This window comes from Cimex lectularius, unplaced genomic scaffold, assembly GCF_000648675.2.
Source record: "Cimex lectularius strain Harlan isolate CLEC.00 unplaced genomic scaffold, Clec_2.1 scaffold43, whole genome shotgun sequence".
NCBI classification, from domain to species: Eukaryota; Metazoa; Arthropoda; class Insecta; order Hemiptera; family Cimicidae; genus Cimex; species Cimex lectularius.
Window position 1 is genome coordinate 1,685,860 of NW_019392661.1, and position 18,139 is coordinate 1,703,998.

Below are 18,139 nucleotides of genomic sequence, written 5' to 3' on the forward strand. Positions count from 1 at the left end.
TAATGTGCAATAGTATAAGAGGTGATGCCTCGCAGTATGATCATTTGCAGTCATCCTGGTCCGCCTAACCTCGCTGAAATTATCTGTCAAACCTAATTGTGTTTACCCATCTTAAGCAGTAGGATCGTCTTCGCCAAAATTTTTTTGCTGAGTTCTGCGGGGTGATAAACCTGGTATTTAAACTGATCCGTCTAGCCTCGCTCATTTCGACTGTCAGGTGTGATTTGCCTTTTAGCCTTCTTAAGTAGTAGGCTTCTCGAACTGAAATATTTTTTCCGAGTTCTGCGGGGAGAATCTGGTAATTTCTGATCATTTTAGATTGCCAATCCTCGCTGATTTGACTGTTGATCTGTCAGACGAGTTTGCCATTCCGCAAATCCGATGGTGCGTTTGTGTCCACCAGCAAAACAGCGAAAATGAGCGGACCCCGGAGATAGAAAACGATCAAACATCAGTTCTCAAGAGGAAATCATACTATGTGGAAAGCTGTCAATTATGATTTAAAATGCGCACCTTTTCCTACAACAGCTGACTTTTAGAGGATCCTCAAAGATGACCAAAAAAAAAATCAATACACGACTGACAAAAATAGCAAGATTAGGAGGGGTATTTTTATCATAAACGACCTAAAAGTTTTGACGCGCAAGGTATAACTAAAAAAATTAATTTTTGGTAGTTATAAACCGACCACTATGGCACGCACATATGGCGAAAAACAGCGAGGAAGGTAGATCAAAATGATTGGAAATGACCACGCCCCAGTTTAAAATAATCTCGATCTTTGTCACTCAGCGTCATAACCATGCTTAATAAAACTCAACATGCTATGAAACTATAGTTCAAGTTAACTTTAATCGATTTTCGTAGGAATGTTTTCATAAATAAACAAAAATCATCATCATCATTACGATAATTTCAATGCACATTATTCAATATGCTTTAGAATATAATTTGTATAAGATGCGAAATCAAGGCTATTCTAGGTTTTTCTAGCCCGAGGTTTTTTCCGCCCACGGGATTTTTTACATATTTATAGGTCAATGGCGATGCATAAAAAGCATATTTTCAGAACTGTGCTGATACCCATTATTTTAACGTGAAACACGCAATTTCCATGTTGTCGAAACACTGTTTTAACAGACAATTCAGCTTTATTGAATAATAAATTTCGACATTTATGCTTTGATGAAAGAAAAAGATGAAAGATGAAAGAAAACAATAGTTACTACAGTTTAATAATTACAGTGACCTATCACATGTTCACAGTTTCTTTGAAGTACTGATAGATATGAATTTTATCCAAGGTTAAAAATGTAGCACTTTAAATTACAACTATAATGCTTTAATAGCATTTATTTATAAGAAACTATTGCGTGTACATATACATACATTTTTTACAATTAATATGTTAGTTTGCTCTGTTTCATTCTTCTAAACATTGATGGATAGATAGATAGATAGATAACATGCTTTATTTACATTAAAGAGAAGGATTACATAATATACAATATTAAAAGCATTTTACAGCATGGATCATCCGTCTGCAAGTCGCACTTATTAAGCGTTTAGGATAAGAAAACGCCTACATTTCGACACAAAAGTAAATAACTAGCTACCATGGGGTTTCTTTTGCTTTTTTCGCCATTTGGTAAATTTCTTAAGCATAAAGCATCAATTTTCGTTATCAAACAAGATACATAATAAATTCGCTACACCTTTAATCGTGAGGAAACTTGTTAATTTACCATTGGGATTTCTCTTCAATCCAAGCATTGTTTATAGAGCGGTCTATGGTCTTAAAGAGAAGATACCTGTTGGAGACCTGAGCTCGATGCTCACAACTCACACGATGTTGATCACGTAGTCTGCACAAAAGTTTCATGGTATAATTGGGCCAACTCGAGAGGTTTTCTAAACAAAAAGAAAAATCGCAACCATATTGAGAAGCTAAAGTATTCCATTGCCGAAACCAGGAACCATTAAATTTAATAACCTCGAGAGCAGTAATTTTGGAGATTCGGGCAACAGGGCCCTTAAGTACCCTTAAAACAAATGAAAAATGCATGGACAGCGTAAAGAGGAAAATTTTATCCACTGCCGTCTCCATATAAAGCATATAGTTTGGAGTAGAATTAGGCAGTGAGAAGATCTTCCTAATAAAAAAGGAATGATCTTTCTATCACTTCATAATCCTGGAACCCCTACACCTGGCATGCATAACACAAAATAGATCGGCACACTGCATTAAATACGTTGTACTTAGAGTAAACCGGGATTAGATTCTGGGCCAAAAAGTAACACCATGTTCTATTCAAAGCAACCTTCGCCACTGAAGCTTTGAATTTTAGATGAGGGGTAAAAGAGAGTCTGGAAGTTAGGACAACTCCAAGATATTTATATCGGTTAACCACATCAACCCTCTCACCCTAGAAAAACCAACGCTCGGCCTTGGCAGACCTGCCTCCTCATCTAAACACCATTATCTTTGATTTAGCCAGGTTGACAGTGAGATTCCATTGATCACAGTATGATTCCAGGAGACTAATATTTTTCTGCAACCCAGCAACACTATCTGTTATCAAGACTACATCGTCAGCATACATTAAAATCTTAATAATTGTACCACTAACACGGACTCCAAAATCCAAGCTAGATGGGAGATCATCCAAGAATAAGGAAAAGAGTAAAGGGCTTAGAACACATCCTTGTCTCACACCACAAGATACCTAAAAAAATTCGGAAATACCTCCTGACCCCTGACCGCACTCTTAGTCTGTGAGAAAATTGCCTTCACTAAACATTGATAGGTTTTCACAGCAAACAGAAAAAAATATTAAATTCAAATATATTTATTTGTGTAATGATGATTAGGGGTAAAAAATAGTGACTATAATAAACGAACAATTGTTCACAATTAGACGTGCTTAGAACAAGCATCAAAAAGAAAGATTTGGGAATAAAAGAGTCTCGTACGCCAAGCAATATCCGCTGGCCTTGTTTTTTTTAAACGTTGAGAAAATAACGACAACTTTGGCAAATTACAAAGTAAAAAACCCCATGTATTAGGCAGTGTTGGTGCTATTAGCTTTATTGAAGGCCGCACGCGGGTCAAACACGTAAACCCTGTGTTCATTGTTTAATTAGGAAGGACTTCGTGACCCAAGGACCGGACCGAAGAAAAGAAAACTTAGTGTCAACTTAAGGCCATCTCTCAGGCCCCAACAGGCACGACCGCCATGCTTTTATTGTCCATTTGCCGAATTAAAATCGATTTCTGTACACATTCAACAACCTAAAGGCGTTTTTGTTTACAGAGCTGATAAACAACAAGTTGTTTTGGATAATTTTAAAAAATTCAGTAATTTTTTAAGTTTGTAAGTAATGTTTACAGAGATGCTTAGACATTATAATTCCAATAGTGAATTGCATAAACATTGGCAAAATTAAAAAATTTTCAATACCAAGCCAACCAGAATAGGCAGGAAAAAAAGGATCGGAGATGACTAAGCTACATATATATACTGAATAAATGGATGGAGAACTCTGGATGAAGTCACCAGGTGTAAAATAATCAAAGAGGTTTCTCAACATCTCATCCTGAAGACAAAATCTACCTCTTCCTCAGTAGGGTTTAAATAAATATTAATAAGTCTAAACTGGTCTTTGTTTATTAATTACCAGCTTAAAAAAAATGGAAACAATTGTGACATATCTGTCATGAAAAACAGACTTGCAGCCTTGCACACCCCTAATCCCATATACTACACATATAGATGTAGTTTACATTTTTTATTTTTTTTTATTATGTCGCCTGGTCGTAAATAAAGATATTTATAAAGATATAAAGTTACGTGTTCATAAAGATGCTTTAAAATTGCAATAGTAGACTGTGTAAACCTTTGGTAAAAAAAATTTTGGTCGTTTCACCTACTATTTGACGAAAAACGTTTTCACGCAAATTCATTTATGATCATAAAAAGGAACTTCTTTTTTAACAACTTGTAGAAATGTAGAATGTAAAATAAAAACGAGCCTATTATTTTTTGATTAATTACAAAATCATATATATAAACATATTTAAAAAAAACGATGAAAGTGAAAATATAAGAAAACTGATAATTTAATCTATAATCACGGAAAAGAAAGGTTCAGGTATAGAACTTTAAAGGATTGTTATCAGACTATGACCAATAAAAAAATAAATTATAAGAGTAGAATAAAATTAAAAGAAAATTTCAAAATTATACAAATTGTTATATTTTTATCTTTCTTGCGTTTAAAATTATTAATTTCTTTTGCTGTTCCTCCAGCCAAGGAGTGATGTTTTATGATGAAGCGGTAATTAAGCCTCTCTTTTGTTATCCTATATTCTATTGATAACCCCCAAACCCTCGTCATTTTTGCAGAAAATAGCATGAATAACAAACATAAATACACCAAAACACAGAGACAAGAGAAAAACATAATAGTCCGGTTAGTACTCGATATTCCTTGGGGTAATCGGGGATAGCCTTCCATTCCGCAAAAAATACAATCGTTCCAATAATTAACACATATCACATAGATGAAGGTAAAATTAAATTTATGATTTAAATTAAAAATTAAATTTGAATTAATTTATGATATAAAATTAAAAATATTTATAGCCTTGAGTTATTTCAATAAATCTGTACCTTACACAGTACAGGATTGATTTATAATGATATAAAAGTTCTGAGGATATTATTTATTAAAACTGTCGTAATTCTGTATATAAAAATAATTTTATTTCAGCTTGGTTTTATTTTTAACCGCTTCGACTAAATTTAATTTTAATTGTTTAATGTTTAAAAATAACCCTAGTTTGTACTACAATTCTTCTTTAAATTGTGGACACTGATTTTCGTTAGTAATAAGATCAATTATAAAAGCAAAATTAGCCTTAAAAATGTACGAAATTGATTGTCGCTAATTATTATTTGATTGTTTTCTTAAAAGGTTTTAAACATTTAAGATTACTTAAGTAATTAAATCTATGTTATGTTTAAACACTAAAAAATCTATTCTATACATCAGGTAATATTTAAAATGTTTCAACGCTAAATTTAACAAAAGTTCGGATAATATTTTCATTTTGAAATGGGTAAAAGGAAATAAGCAAAAAATGGAAAATATATCTGTTATTGTTTCAATACAGACTGAATTGAAATAATGCAAATCGTATCTCTTGTTTATTAAATTTTTTATTTATTGAAATTTAATGATAACTGAAGAGGAAAGACTGAAATCATTGCATTACATAGCAGCACAGATAAAATTGACGAGGTTTGTTATTTAATGCATTTCCATGTCCGGTTATATCCCACCTTCACGACAGAACAGTCTTGCGGGTTTAGCGGTTTTCGCCCCGTGAAATAAAGTAAGACACTTGTCAATGTAGATAATTCTTCATATGGACATAAAACATATACAAATCAGAATTATTTTATATAAGCCTATCAACTAAAAATGTTCGAAAATTAAACATTTAGACAGCAATAAAATTATTTTATTTTGTCAGCAAACTTCAGGCTCAAAATTTGTATAAATTTGTGACTTTCATACTTAACTGATTCAGAAGGAAATGTTAAGTAATAACATTGATCAGAATTTAGCCAGATATGACTTAAAAGTTGTGAGATGGCATGCATTTATTAGCACATGTGAAAGAATTGGTTCGACTATTGTTTCACAGATATGATAATCTATATGTGGAAGGAAGACAGTCAAATAATATCTATGAGCGATTTTCCAGTAAATTCTTATGGCAGTTGTCAAATACTGTGTGGAAACAAACGGAGAGGTGTGGTTTCCGGTGCAAAAGGTAACACTCAGTATACATCCTGGCAGCCACTTCAGTACTTTTTCACGAGTTAATGTGGGACGGGCTTTGTATGAAAGTCTGAATGTTTAGAACTTTAGTTTTAGATAGTTAGAATTAGAACTTTAGTTTAAATGTTTAGAATTTAATTGAGTTTTGCCACTTTCACAACTAGGCCTTGAATTCATAGGATCAACATTCATACTACCCACCTGTCTTCCTTCTTTCAAGCCAAAAGTCAAATTTATGCTCGAATAGGTTTTTCATCTATACGTATTTATACTTACACGACATGGATCCATTTGGGAGTAATTGTTGAAAAAAAGCTTAAAAACATTGCTTTTATTGGTTTTTGTGTTTTTCTAATAGAAGGCTTTATTTGAGAATCTATGTTTATAGGAACTTTTTTGTTCAGCATAAAATTTTCTATAAATCTTCAAAGAATATTTACAGAGAGGGGAGAGAGAGAAGAAAGAATACTTAATATTTCTAACTAGATCTCATCATTCAGAGAATAAAAGGTTTTATTTTATATGTTATTTTGCATGTTTTTTTCACCTAAATTGAATTTTCTCAATTTATTCTTATTTGTTTGAATTTCAAACCCAAAACATTAAAAATTTACTTTGTTTAATTACAATTTTTACAAGTACATAACCTTTATTAAAAAACTTTGTTAATCATATCCTATCTTAAAGCCCGTAAAACCAATTTGTGGAAAAACCAACAGTAATAATATATGATAAAATATCAGCTAGGATATGCTGAATGATGGTAGTGATAGATAATAATCATTTTTTACTTGAACAAATTTATAAAAACAAAATGGCCGTCGTACTGACTAGGATCGATTGTTTGCTATTAAATTTTTAAAAATTTTGAAATTAGTATAAAATTATAGTTTAAACTGTTTCTTCTCTCAGTACTTGCAGGCCTCGAAAATCAACCATCCAAGGTTGGGCTTCAGGGACTATCAACATCGAGGCCATTTCAGCTCTCAACGTCAACAGTCTCCCATTCACACTCTCACTCGCTCTTAAGTAAACTCTTTCTTATTTACATACCGTTCACTCAGTTAGGATGGTGGATTGCTCGATATTCTTTCAACACCTTTTACACCTATTATATGATTAAACTAATGATGGTACTCACAATTCTGCCATCTGTTCTTTCATACTACACATCACGCCAATAAATACATTCACTCTCAACAATGACTAGGGACAAAAAACTATCTGTACAAAACGAACATGTTTCTATATGGATCGAAATATACGGCTCACTATTGTCGTCACTATCGTCAACAAACACTTAATGAGGAGAGGATGATCCCTCCGTCCGAGATCCACCCATCAGCAGAGCTCTTGATAGCTTTTGACCGAATTCGACCTTTTTCCTCAGTACCTCATTACAAATGGGTATTATGTTTAAGAAACAAAGGTTGGATTATATTGTAAATCTTTTGTTTACAATTACTTCTATCTGAGTACCATGATACTGTGAAGATTCAACTGAACTGTCTCAAACAATTAGTCTGAAAGTTTTGTTTAATGTTCAAGAAATAAATCTTGTACAATAAAAGATGTTTGACACAAAATCTTATGATTCTTCCTTCTTGAAGGTGGGATAATAGGTCATCTCAAAAAACCAAACCAGTTTTTATCCACAACGTTTCGGATTTATTTTAATCCTTCCTCAGGTGAGTTAACGCCTGTACACAGAACAAATATTTTTTTACATTTTTATATCAACATGGTTCATTGTTTCTTCACTACTTACAATGGTTCAAAAAGTGGTCGTCAGTCCTTAATATTTTATAACAATTTATTTTAAAAAAGAGCAGGTGTGGTACTTATTCAGACTAGAAACAAACGTTTTAATATTTTGAACCTGACTAGACTCTTATCACAACTTCTCATGTGACATTCGACCTCTTATCAACATCTTATCACAGACCAACGAATCAACATTAAAAATACCACTCAACAGTTAAAATTGCATTTTTCTTATAAATCTATTTTTAAACAACAAATTTTATTTATTTTATTAACAATACTTTAACAATTATTATCACAACTATCACAGATTTTAATTTTCCTCCAGAGTTTAAAAATGACTAGATTATTTTTATGCATTGTTTAACAAATTAAAATAGCAATCACTTATCATATCACAGTCTTGACGGCAATTAACAGACAGTTTATCTTTTTTATGTAAAGAGCCTCTAGGAACTTTCGTTTTTTACTATTTCTTCCTTTGTAACAATATTAACATCATCAAATAAAAAAATATGACCTTCAACAACTGCATGTTGTGCCAAGGCAGTTTCATTGTTTTTACTAGTTTGGACTGTGTATTTATGTTGATAAATTCTATTCTTTAGATATTGTTTGGTTTCACCATAGTATACTTTCTTGCAGTTTATGCATTAATTTTGTATACCAGGCCTGATTGTAGTCCTTTCTCAATTTTATCTTTTAGCGGTGAGTAGTATTTTTTGACCGCATTACTGTTTCGAAAGGCCAACTTAACTAGAGGGAACTTCCTTTTCAGACAACTTCTCAACTGTTCCGATAACCCTTGGATGTCAGGGAAAGTGACATAGGAAATTCCAGAATCATTTTCATCTTCCAGGTTTTACGAGTTTTCGTTTGGGTTTATCTTCCATAGATTGTTATTGTTTATAAATTTATTTACCATTTTTCTCAGATACCATTCTTTTTTAAAATTTCCCGAACCAGTGTTTTGTCTTTCTTGGTAACCGTTAAGTATTTTCAGTACCTCATCAATTGTTGTGGATAAAAACTGGTGGTTTTTTGAGCTGACCTATTATCCCACCTTCAAGAAGAAAGAATCATAAGATTAACTATTGAGCTCGAAATATAAGAAAACATCGTTTGACACAAAAGTTAGATTATCACAAAAAAAAAAAATAAATAAATAAATAAACGGATTGGTTATGGATCTATGGATTATTCAATGTTAAAAGGCAATCGGCTATACCCTTTATAAAATCTTTGAAATGGCATGAATTTTTGCGTTTGAAAGAATTGGTTCACTTATCGTTTCACAGGTATGATAATCTACACCTGGACAGAAGAAGTCAAATAATATTAACGACAATGAATACAACTACCCCGTATGTGGCTGGGTCGCTAGTATCCCCTTTAAACCAGATACCCAGGAGATCGTGGATTCCTTACAAACGAGTTTAGGCTCCGACTGGAGCTGTCGACAGTTAGGTAATTCAGTACACCTCCGTTTTTCGGCGGAAATCTGGGCCATTAATGTGTGTTGTAGAACACTTATGGAAAATAAAATTAAGGGAAAAGATATACTGACCGTCAGGCTAGTCTTAGGTCATTACAAAAAGATTTGTCAACATCTAGACTGGTAGAGGAAACTGTAGATCTTATCAATAGGATCTCTTCCAGGTTTGAAAACAAAGTAACCCTTATTTGATACCAGCACATAAAGGACACTATGGCAATGAAAAGGCGGATAGCCTGGCCAAAAAAGGCTCTAATACTGCGTTTTTTCGGGCCACAACCGGTATTATCTCACTCTATGAGCACAGCGAAAGAGAGTATTAAAAACTGGGGTATGAAGCAATTATTTTAGGCGTGGATTCTATCCCCCGGACACAGGCAATCGAAAGAGTTTGTTAAGGCGATCAAATCAGCAGAATCGAAACGGCTATTCTCTATTTCAAGAAAGGGAATTAGGAGGCTGATAGGTATTCTGACGGGCCACTGCCCACTGAGAAGACACCTCTTCGTAATGGGTATCCTACCAGATCCCTTTTGCTGTTTTTGCGAAATAAAAGAAGAAACGGCAAGCACTACCTCGCAGAGAGTGATAGGTTAAATGGCCTCAAAATCTTGGGGTTTGTAAACAGGTAGAAGAGATTTATGCAGGACACGTGAGCCGACCAAGTCCCGGACAGTTTAGGTCTTAGTCTATCCAGCCATTTAACCCCTCGGGTCTTGGTCGCCCACCCTGCATAATATTTAATATATAGGTCATTCAGTACCAGATGATGCAAACTATAGACTAACGTAATTCTAAGTAAATTTGATAAGTCAGTCGCTCAAAAAGTCATTACTTTTTATATTTCTTCTGTTCTTGTGACCCTTGCCAACAAGCTCAAGTCTTTTATTTAATGAAGCTAGGAAGTTTTTATATTTGTAGTTAAACTTTCTTTATATATACATTATGATATGGTTCCCTTCAAAGCATAACCGAGAATACGAATAAAATATTTGCTATTTTAATCTATTCCTTACATCAGGCAATCTTAAAAATATTTCAACGGTAAATTTTACAAAAGTTTGTATAAAATTTTTATTTTGAAATAGGAAAAAGGGAATACACAAAAGATGGAAAATTGCTATTGTTTCAATATAGACTGAATGAAATATTGAAAATAGATCTCTCAGGTTGTTTATTAAATTTTTTAAATATAATAAAAATTTATTGATAACTGAAGAGGAAAGACTGAAATCATTGCATTACATAGCAGCACAGATAAAATTGACGAGGTTTGTTATTTAATGCATTTCCATGTCCGGTTATATCCCACCTTCACGACAGAACAGTCTTGCGGGTTTAGCGGTTTTCGCCCCGTGAAATAAAGTAAGACACTTGTCAATGTAGATAATTCTTCATATGGACATAAAATATATACAAATAAGAATTATTTTATATAAGCCTATCAACTAAAAATGTTTGAAAATTAAACATTTAGACAGCAATAAGATTTTGTCAACAAACTTTACTGAAAGTTGGTTTAAATTAGTGACTTTCCTACTTAACTAATTCAGAAGGAAATGTTTTAGTAATAATAGAGATCAGATTTTTTCCAAATAATTGTTTAAATTGTTATTTATGTGCTGAATATGACTGAAAAGCTTTGAGATGGCATGATTTATTAGCGCGTCTGATAGAATTAGTTCACTTATCGTTTCACACATATGATAATATATACGTGGAAAGAAGACAGTATTAACAATAATGATCTGCAACGTTTATTTCGAAGTTAAAAATTCTGAAACGATAGACATTTTTGGTAAGCATAACTCATAACGTCAATGCTTGTTAAAAGGAAAGAATTATAAATACTGTCAAATCAAAATGTAAAAATAAACGTGCAAAAAACATAAAAGAACTACTTTAACAGGCCAAATTTTTAAGGGATTTTTAAAAAGGAGACACAAAATGGATCGAAATATCTTTGCTTTTGTCTATGCATAAATTTAATTGAAATAAATGAAAATAGTTTTTCTCGGGATGCTTATTCAGTTTTATAAATATAATAAAACTTCTATGTAACTAAAGATATAAAGTAATTAATCGATTGTCTACGTTTGTTAATTAACCCACTTTTAGATTAGTCAATTAGGTTGTTAAAGTAAAGATGTTATAGAGGCTAGGAAAAGCTCATTTAGGCTCCAAAAACAATTAAATTGGAAAGGAACTAAACAATTCGGGCATACAACCATAATCAACAAAATCAGACACCCATTATTAGAAATGGAGACTGACTACATGGTCCCGGAAACAATCTTCACAACTTCCTATAGTCTCAACAGATTATAAAGGAGAGGAAGAACATAGGAGAGCATCAGATACAATGATATGGTACACAGATGGCTCCAAAACAAACGAAGGAACCGGATCAGGCCTTCTGTACAAGCCCAAAATATGAGCGGAAATACTCACTGTGGAAGTACACTTCAGTCTTTCAAGCGGAAATACATGCCATCAATGCTTGTGCCCTGGAAAATCTTAGAAGAGGTTACACTGACAAAAAATCCTCATAAGATCAGACAGCCAAGCAGCCATTAAAGCATTAGCATGTAAAATAATTACATCAAAACTAGTCAGTGAATGCATCCAAAATCTCCAAAACCTGGGAAAACACAACAACCTGATGATATCTTGGCTGCCAGGCACAGGGGAATTTTGGGTAACGAGGAAGCAGACAAACTGGCCAGAGGAGGATCTGCAAGACCAAACATAGACCACGAACCTATCCTTGGGATAACAAAAACAAAAATAGAATCCTCTATCGCAGAATGGATCCAAGCAAAACAAAAAGAGAAGTGGATAAACTCTAGCGGTGCTAGACATAGTAAACTTATGATGAAACAACCCTCACCAAGATTGGCAAAAACACTGCTGCAATTGGAGAGGACAAAACTCAGAGGAGTGGTGGAATTACTAACCGGTCACTGGTATCTGAGAAAACATCTACACAACATGGGTATATACAGCGATGATCCCATCTGCAGATTATGGAATGAGACGGAGGAAACAGCCACTCATATCATCTTCGAATGCGAAGCAACAGCTCAATGGAGGTTTAACCTAACGTACGGAAAAGACTTAGGGAATCAAATTGCAGCAACAACAGTCAATGACCTGATACTTCTAAGAAGAAGGATTGAGTCTATTGAACTGAACTAAGGAACTAGGAAGGTACAATAAGCCAGAAGGCTGCAGTGCCTGGGGAATACAAACCCCGCTTCCTAGTACCCTTTCCACCATGCCATACAGATATTATATATTTAACTTTTTTCAATTTTTTAAAAATTAATAATGGTAAAATCCAACCTTAATTACAGATAAATAATCACTTACAATACCAATCTTTACTGTGAAGATTTGGAATTAATTTGGAGATAGTGAGCGTCCAATTTGACCAACAATCTCAGCCACAAAATAATTGTATTACAAATGAAATATGTAACTATAAGGCGATAGTAGTCATAGAGTCAAGTCATGTTAGCATGCCAAAAGTTTATAATTTTTACTAGCAAACCAAAGTGTTCTGGCCTGGCTGAATCGCTCCTGAACGTCGTTTATTATAATCTAAGTTGTATTTAATTGTTTAAATTTACAAAAACTGAATATATCATTTTTAAATATTTCCTCTCTTTCGCTTCCTCCCTCCCACCCTATCCTTCTCATTCTCTCTCTCTTCTCTTTCAATCTCTCTTGAACAGAAAGTTGGTTTTCTACTTCTTTCACACAGAACACAAATTAGACAGTTATAATAATATAAATAAATAACTTGAAGAAGACTATGTTATAATTATAATTTGTAAATAGTAATAAAACAGATATTATGAAATTATATTGTACGCAATAGTTCTTATAGATTATATATGAATAATATTAGTTATTTTAAAAATGCACTGTAATCACAATGGGAACTGGTGGAAACAAACTCATTGACTTAAGGGTTACTTTAGCTAGGAAAAACAAATATTTAACAATAAAACACAAAGATGAGGCTATTTGAAAAAAGAGGTAATTTAAAAAAATAAATTTAAAAAATCAGTTCTTTTGTCGAACTTTTAAGAAAAATATATTTTTCATGACCATGACACTAAAAAAGTAATTTTAAAGTTTAACAAATATATACATACACAATTCATAAACCAATGTTTTTTTAAAGGAAATTAAAATTGAAATTGACCATTTAAACTATTATTTATAGTATAGTATTGTTGTTTCGTTGGTGGGTACTTGTTAAGGTTAATGGGATGTTTAATTTTTAAAGCATCTCAGTTGGCGTTATTTTTTATTTGTACTTTCTAGTAATGTACCAGTGAGATGTATTAAAGAATTTAAACAACCCATTAATAATAATATTTATATCTTCATAGTCCTGAAGAAGAGGACATTCCATTGATGACTCGACAGAGGAACTGAATATTTTCTTTCCAAAATAATTTCATCTCTGCTAGGTTTTCTAAATGTAAATAATGTTGAAGGTTTATCATTATTTATATTAAAAGCAATATTTTTCTTAGAAGTTCATGCCTAAAACGCATACAAATCATAGACAATAATTGAATGAAATTTTTTTAAATTTAACGGTATATGAAAATATACGAAGGAAGGCTATAATATTATGTAAATGTAATAAATATATATTTTATGACGTTGTTTATACAGAATACATGCAAAAATACTTTTTTTATAACTGAGCTATTCTTTTAGTTGCTTGTTTTTTTTCAAACAGTGATTTAAAACTAAAAGAAACACTTTAATCTCTAGCACATAAATATAAAAGAATCATAGAGAAGTGTCTAACATAAAATTAGATTATTCCTATTCTCTCATAAAGAGAAAATTAAAAAAAAAAGTGATGTTATTAAGAATATCATATAATGTCTATTTTTGTCTGAATTTTAAAAGAAGGAATAGTTTACTGTTTTAGAAATAAAAATGTAGTAACAACATTAATGCTGTAAAGTGCATATCAACGGGTGTTTTTAGATGAACAAGTTGAATCCGAAAGTCTTAAAAAAAGGAAAACGGGATAAACGTTGAAAACAGTAAATGTTGATTTTTCTTACGAATCCTCGCCAGCCGTGAAACTTCATATTCTGTCAATACAGATTGATTGAACTTCGTAATAAACTTTCTCACCTTGAATGTCTTGTATGAGGAAACGACATAATACATGCCGTCCTCGAGTTCTTCCAAAAGGTGTTTCCTTTCGCCGTCGAGGCCGAAGATGAACCTGGCTCCCCTGGGCAAGTCCATCCTGAGAGATAGCTTGTCGAGGAGAGCCTCCAAAGTGCCCACGTCTCGCCCAGGCCGAAATCTGAACTCAAGCCCCGGGAAGTACGGATCCCCATTTTTGTAGAAGGTGACCTGAAGGGGTAAAATTCCATTGATTAGTTTATGAAGAAGTTGGTAATGTAACTATAATGATGTCGTAATACAAAAAGAAAAAAAACTACATTGGTCAAGTTGGTATTGTCAGATTCTCATTAATAACGTTCAGAAATAAAACAATGCTAATAAAACCAAAACTCTTACACCTATTTCTATGTACATTATGCATTCAACCCTCCTCCCGACAAAACATTAACATAAATGATGTTAAGTAGAAACAGTATCACCACTCCCTATCAACAACCCAAATTAGCAGAAACGCTCAAACTATGACATAAATAAATTAGTGGAATTTATGACAGAGTGATTAAATGCCGAAAGTACAAACAGTAAGAAAAAAGACATAACAGTAGTTACCATACGTAGATAATTAACAACCTGATCATCGCAAACAACACAAGAGCAAAAACTGACATAAATTACTTAAGCAAGTTACCTAGATAAACAATATGCATTTCGTAGTGACAAAAATGATTTTTGTTTTATTAAAATTCAGGGATAAGGCAAATCTCAAAGAAAACACTCAATTCTTGCGTCGATCTTTCGTTGAATGCATTACCTTTATTAGGACTTTAAAACTATTAATAATTGACTAGGCCAACACATATGCAAATATATTTATAATACTAAAATCTATTAATTAATTCATTAATGAAAATTAAAACAATGATCTATTTAAACGCAAAAACCTTTAACCTCCAAACATTAAGAAATATATAAATTTATGTAGATTCAACGTCCGAAATTATCTTGGTCTATCAGGATAACGATAAGCCATAATAGAAAAATGAAGATATACAGACCAGAATCAACGGTAGCTGCCAAAATGGTTGATTTATCCGTCCCTCGGTCTTAAATTGTGTATTTCCATAGGTAACATATGTATTACGTTATGATCAACGTATTAAAATAGGTTAAAATATATTTCTTTTAGTAAAAAAAAAAGTGATATTCGTTTTTTGCATAAAAAAGGTACAATTTTTGGGAAGATCAAAAAATGATTTTCATTACGTGGTTTTTAAATGAGTTTTTCCTTGGTTATGTTTTTTTACTTATATGGTAGGATATTGAACTATTGTTTGTTAATGTGCAACAAACATACATCATACCACAAACTGCAAAAATAATTTTTTTCTCAAATCAAATTTCTACTACTCGAAAAATTATAAAAATGGCGATGACTTTGAAAAAATTTCACTGATCCACAGAAAAGTTTACAGAGGTTTTGATCCTAATAATGTAAACGCAATGCCATAAATATGGCATCTGTAAATAAATGAGAACGGGGATATAAAATAAAACGTTTGAGGAGTTTATGTTGATTTCTTTCTAAACTAAACACTAAAAAACTATCCCTTTTAAAACATTCTGAACGAATAGACATCATGCTTTCTAAAAGTTATAGTATCGTTGAATTTGGTTAAATCTAGTGGTGTTAACAAATTTTATGTGAAACATCAAATATCATCGAGAAAAAATTCGTCGGCCAATCCACGAAAAAATAAATGTAAATATTCAATTTTTTATTACTATGAAAATTCGCATGTACATTATGCAATCCGTGAAATACATGCTCAACAAAGACAGAAAACTTTATTACCGATGTCAATTACTTAAAATTATGCTTTTGTAAATAAATTTGAATTGGATATAAAATATAAAACTTTTTATTTTTATTTTCGCACTTATAATGTCATTATGTCAAAAGTTGTTTACACAGACAGAAAGTTGTAAACATTAGATTTCCAACGGTTTTAATACTGTTTACAACGGATAAAATCCAGACGAGTTATGCATTTTTAAGTGGACCTGCAGACATCGGGAAGACAAAAATTGCCTCTCCCCGCTAATCGAGACCAAAATTGTTTATTTTTTATTAATATAAAATTTAAGAGCTTTAATTGTGCTTAAAACGAATCCAAATCGCTTATTGGAACAAATAATTGTTTCTTGCCTTACATACTTTACTGGAAGCGTTGTTTTGTTTGGTTTTTAATTTTTTTATATATCCAATCTTATACAATTAACAAATTCAGGAGAAGAATCCCCACGGGCCCTCTAATAAATAAGACAAAAGTGATCAGCGCAGTTGGAAAATAGTTCGGTCACTATTTGTGTCATGTGTGGATAGTCGGGAACAAAAAAGCAGACGCTAAAGAAACGTGAACAGTGTTTTTGTTGTGTTTATGTTAATTTATTCGAATGAATGTATTTATAAGCGTGAAAGAAAGAGGCATATTCGGTCAAAGGCCTCTATTGTTTTAGTTCAAGGGATGTGGAGATTACGTCAGTTGTGCGATGTGCTTGTTGTATAGTCGAGTGGCAACTCCGAAAGCCGAATTAATGATGGGGAATTCTGTCTGTAGAAATTTTAATATAAGCTTTTACAGGATTTTGCCAATAATGGGTAAAAGACTGATGGGTCGGTAGGAGCTAGGAAAGTGATTAGGTTTCTTAGCTTTTGAGAGAATCCTGATGGAAGAAAATTTCCTAAGGGTGGGAAAATAGGTTGTGCTTAGGAAGGCGTTGAATAGGTGTGTTATGAAGATGATGGTTCAGAGGATGATAGGAATGATTAAGGTCATAACCTGGGCTTTTCTTTTTTGAAAGGTTTCGGATGGCCTGCTTGACTTCATCAAGAGAGAATGGTTTTTGCGGGACAGAGAGAGATAATGGTTCGTCAAGTTCAAGTAGTTTTCCTCACTGCGTCTTAATTATTCCTGAGCTGACGACAATAACTCTTCTAATGAGTTGCGCGGAATATAAATTTTGTATGAATTTGTCTCTTGAATTGGCACGAAATCTGAACTTTTAGGAAAGCTTTAGACAACACAACCTTACAGTACAACGCAACTGTGAATATTATTTAATATTGTTATGTAAGGCTTTGGTTGAAATGAAAAAGCTAGTGCCACTAGCGGGATTCGAGCCCACGACCTTCGGGTAAATTCGCCGCTGCTCTACCACTTGAGTTATAGTTTGGTGGATCAGTGGCGTATTTAGCCGAAGGTCGTGGGTTCAAATCCCGCTCGTGGCACTAGCTTTTTCATTTCAACCAAAACCTTACATAAAATGATTAATTAATTAAAAGAAGTAATTTGGTCAATAGACCACTAAATATAATGGATTATTTAATATTAAAAAAAATGTAAATTACTTTGTAAATATTTTCTTCTTGGTCTCTAGAGAACGTTAGGAAGAACGCTCGGACACGTGTCTAATATTTTTCTTGCTAGTATCAACAAAAAAGCTTGAATAAAATCTTTTTTATTCTGAGAGTAAAGAAGAGAAAAATATATTAACAATAGCCAACAATATTAATATACCCAAGTGTCATAAAATTGAAGAACATGGGTTAGCCCGTTAAAGTTAACGATTTTGTTTATTACGATAGTAATTTTACGTTTTATCATCTATCTAACTATCATAGTTTTGAAGGTTAAACATTTGCTATTTGTAGCCAAGTATTAAATTATAAGAAAAAACGAAATAAAATGTCTCTAATGAAACATACGTTCAACATTATCACAGTACTATTGATCTCAGAAAAATGTTTTTTCTTTAAATTCTCTAATAAAGCTATCTGAGCTATTGTAAGGAATTTGA

At 32.5% G+C, this 18,139-nt stretch overlaps 1 protein-coding gene across 4 annotated transcripts in view; it reads right to left on the bottom strand.

The window, feature by feature from the left end:
* Nucleotides 1-18,139, bottom strand: part of LOC106662565 (echinoderm microtubule-associated protein-like CG42247) — a 69,404-nt gene that overhangs the window by 22,937 nt on the left and 28,328 nt on the right. For all 4 annotated transcript variants that reach the window (XM_014386751.2, XM_024224891.1, XM_024224892.1 and 1 more), the window contains one exon: nt 14,282-14,509. In XM_014386751.2, coding sequence (XP_014242237.2) covers nt 14,282-14,509 — 228 coding nt within the window. The remainder of the gene's footprint in view (nt 1-14,281; nt 14,510-18,139) is intronic.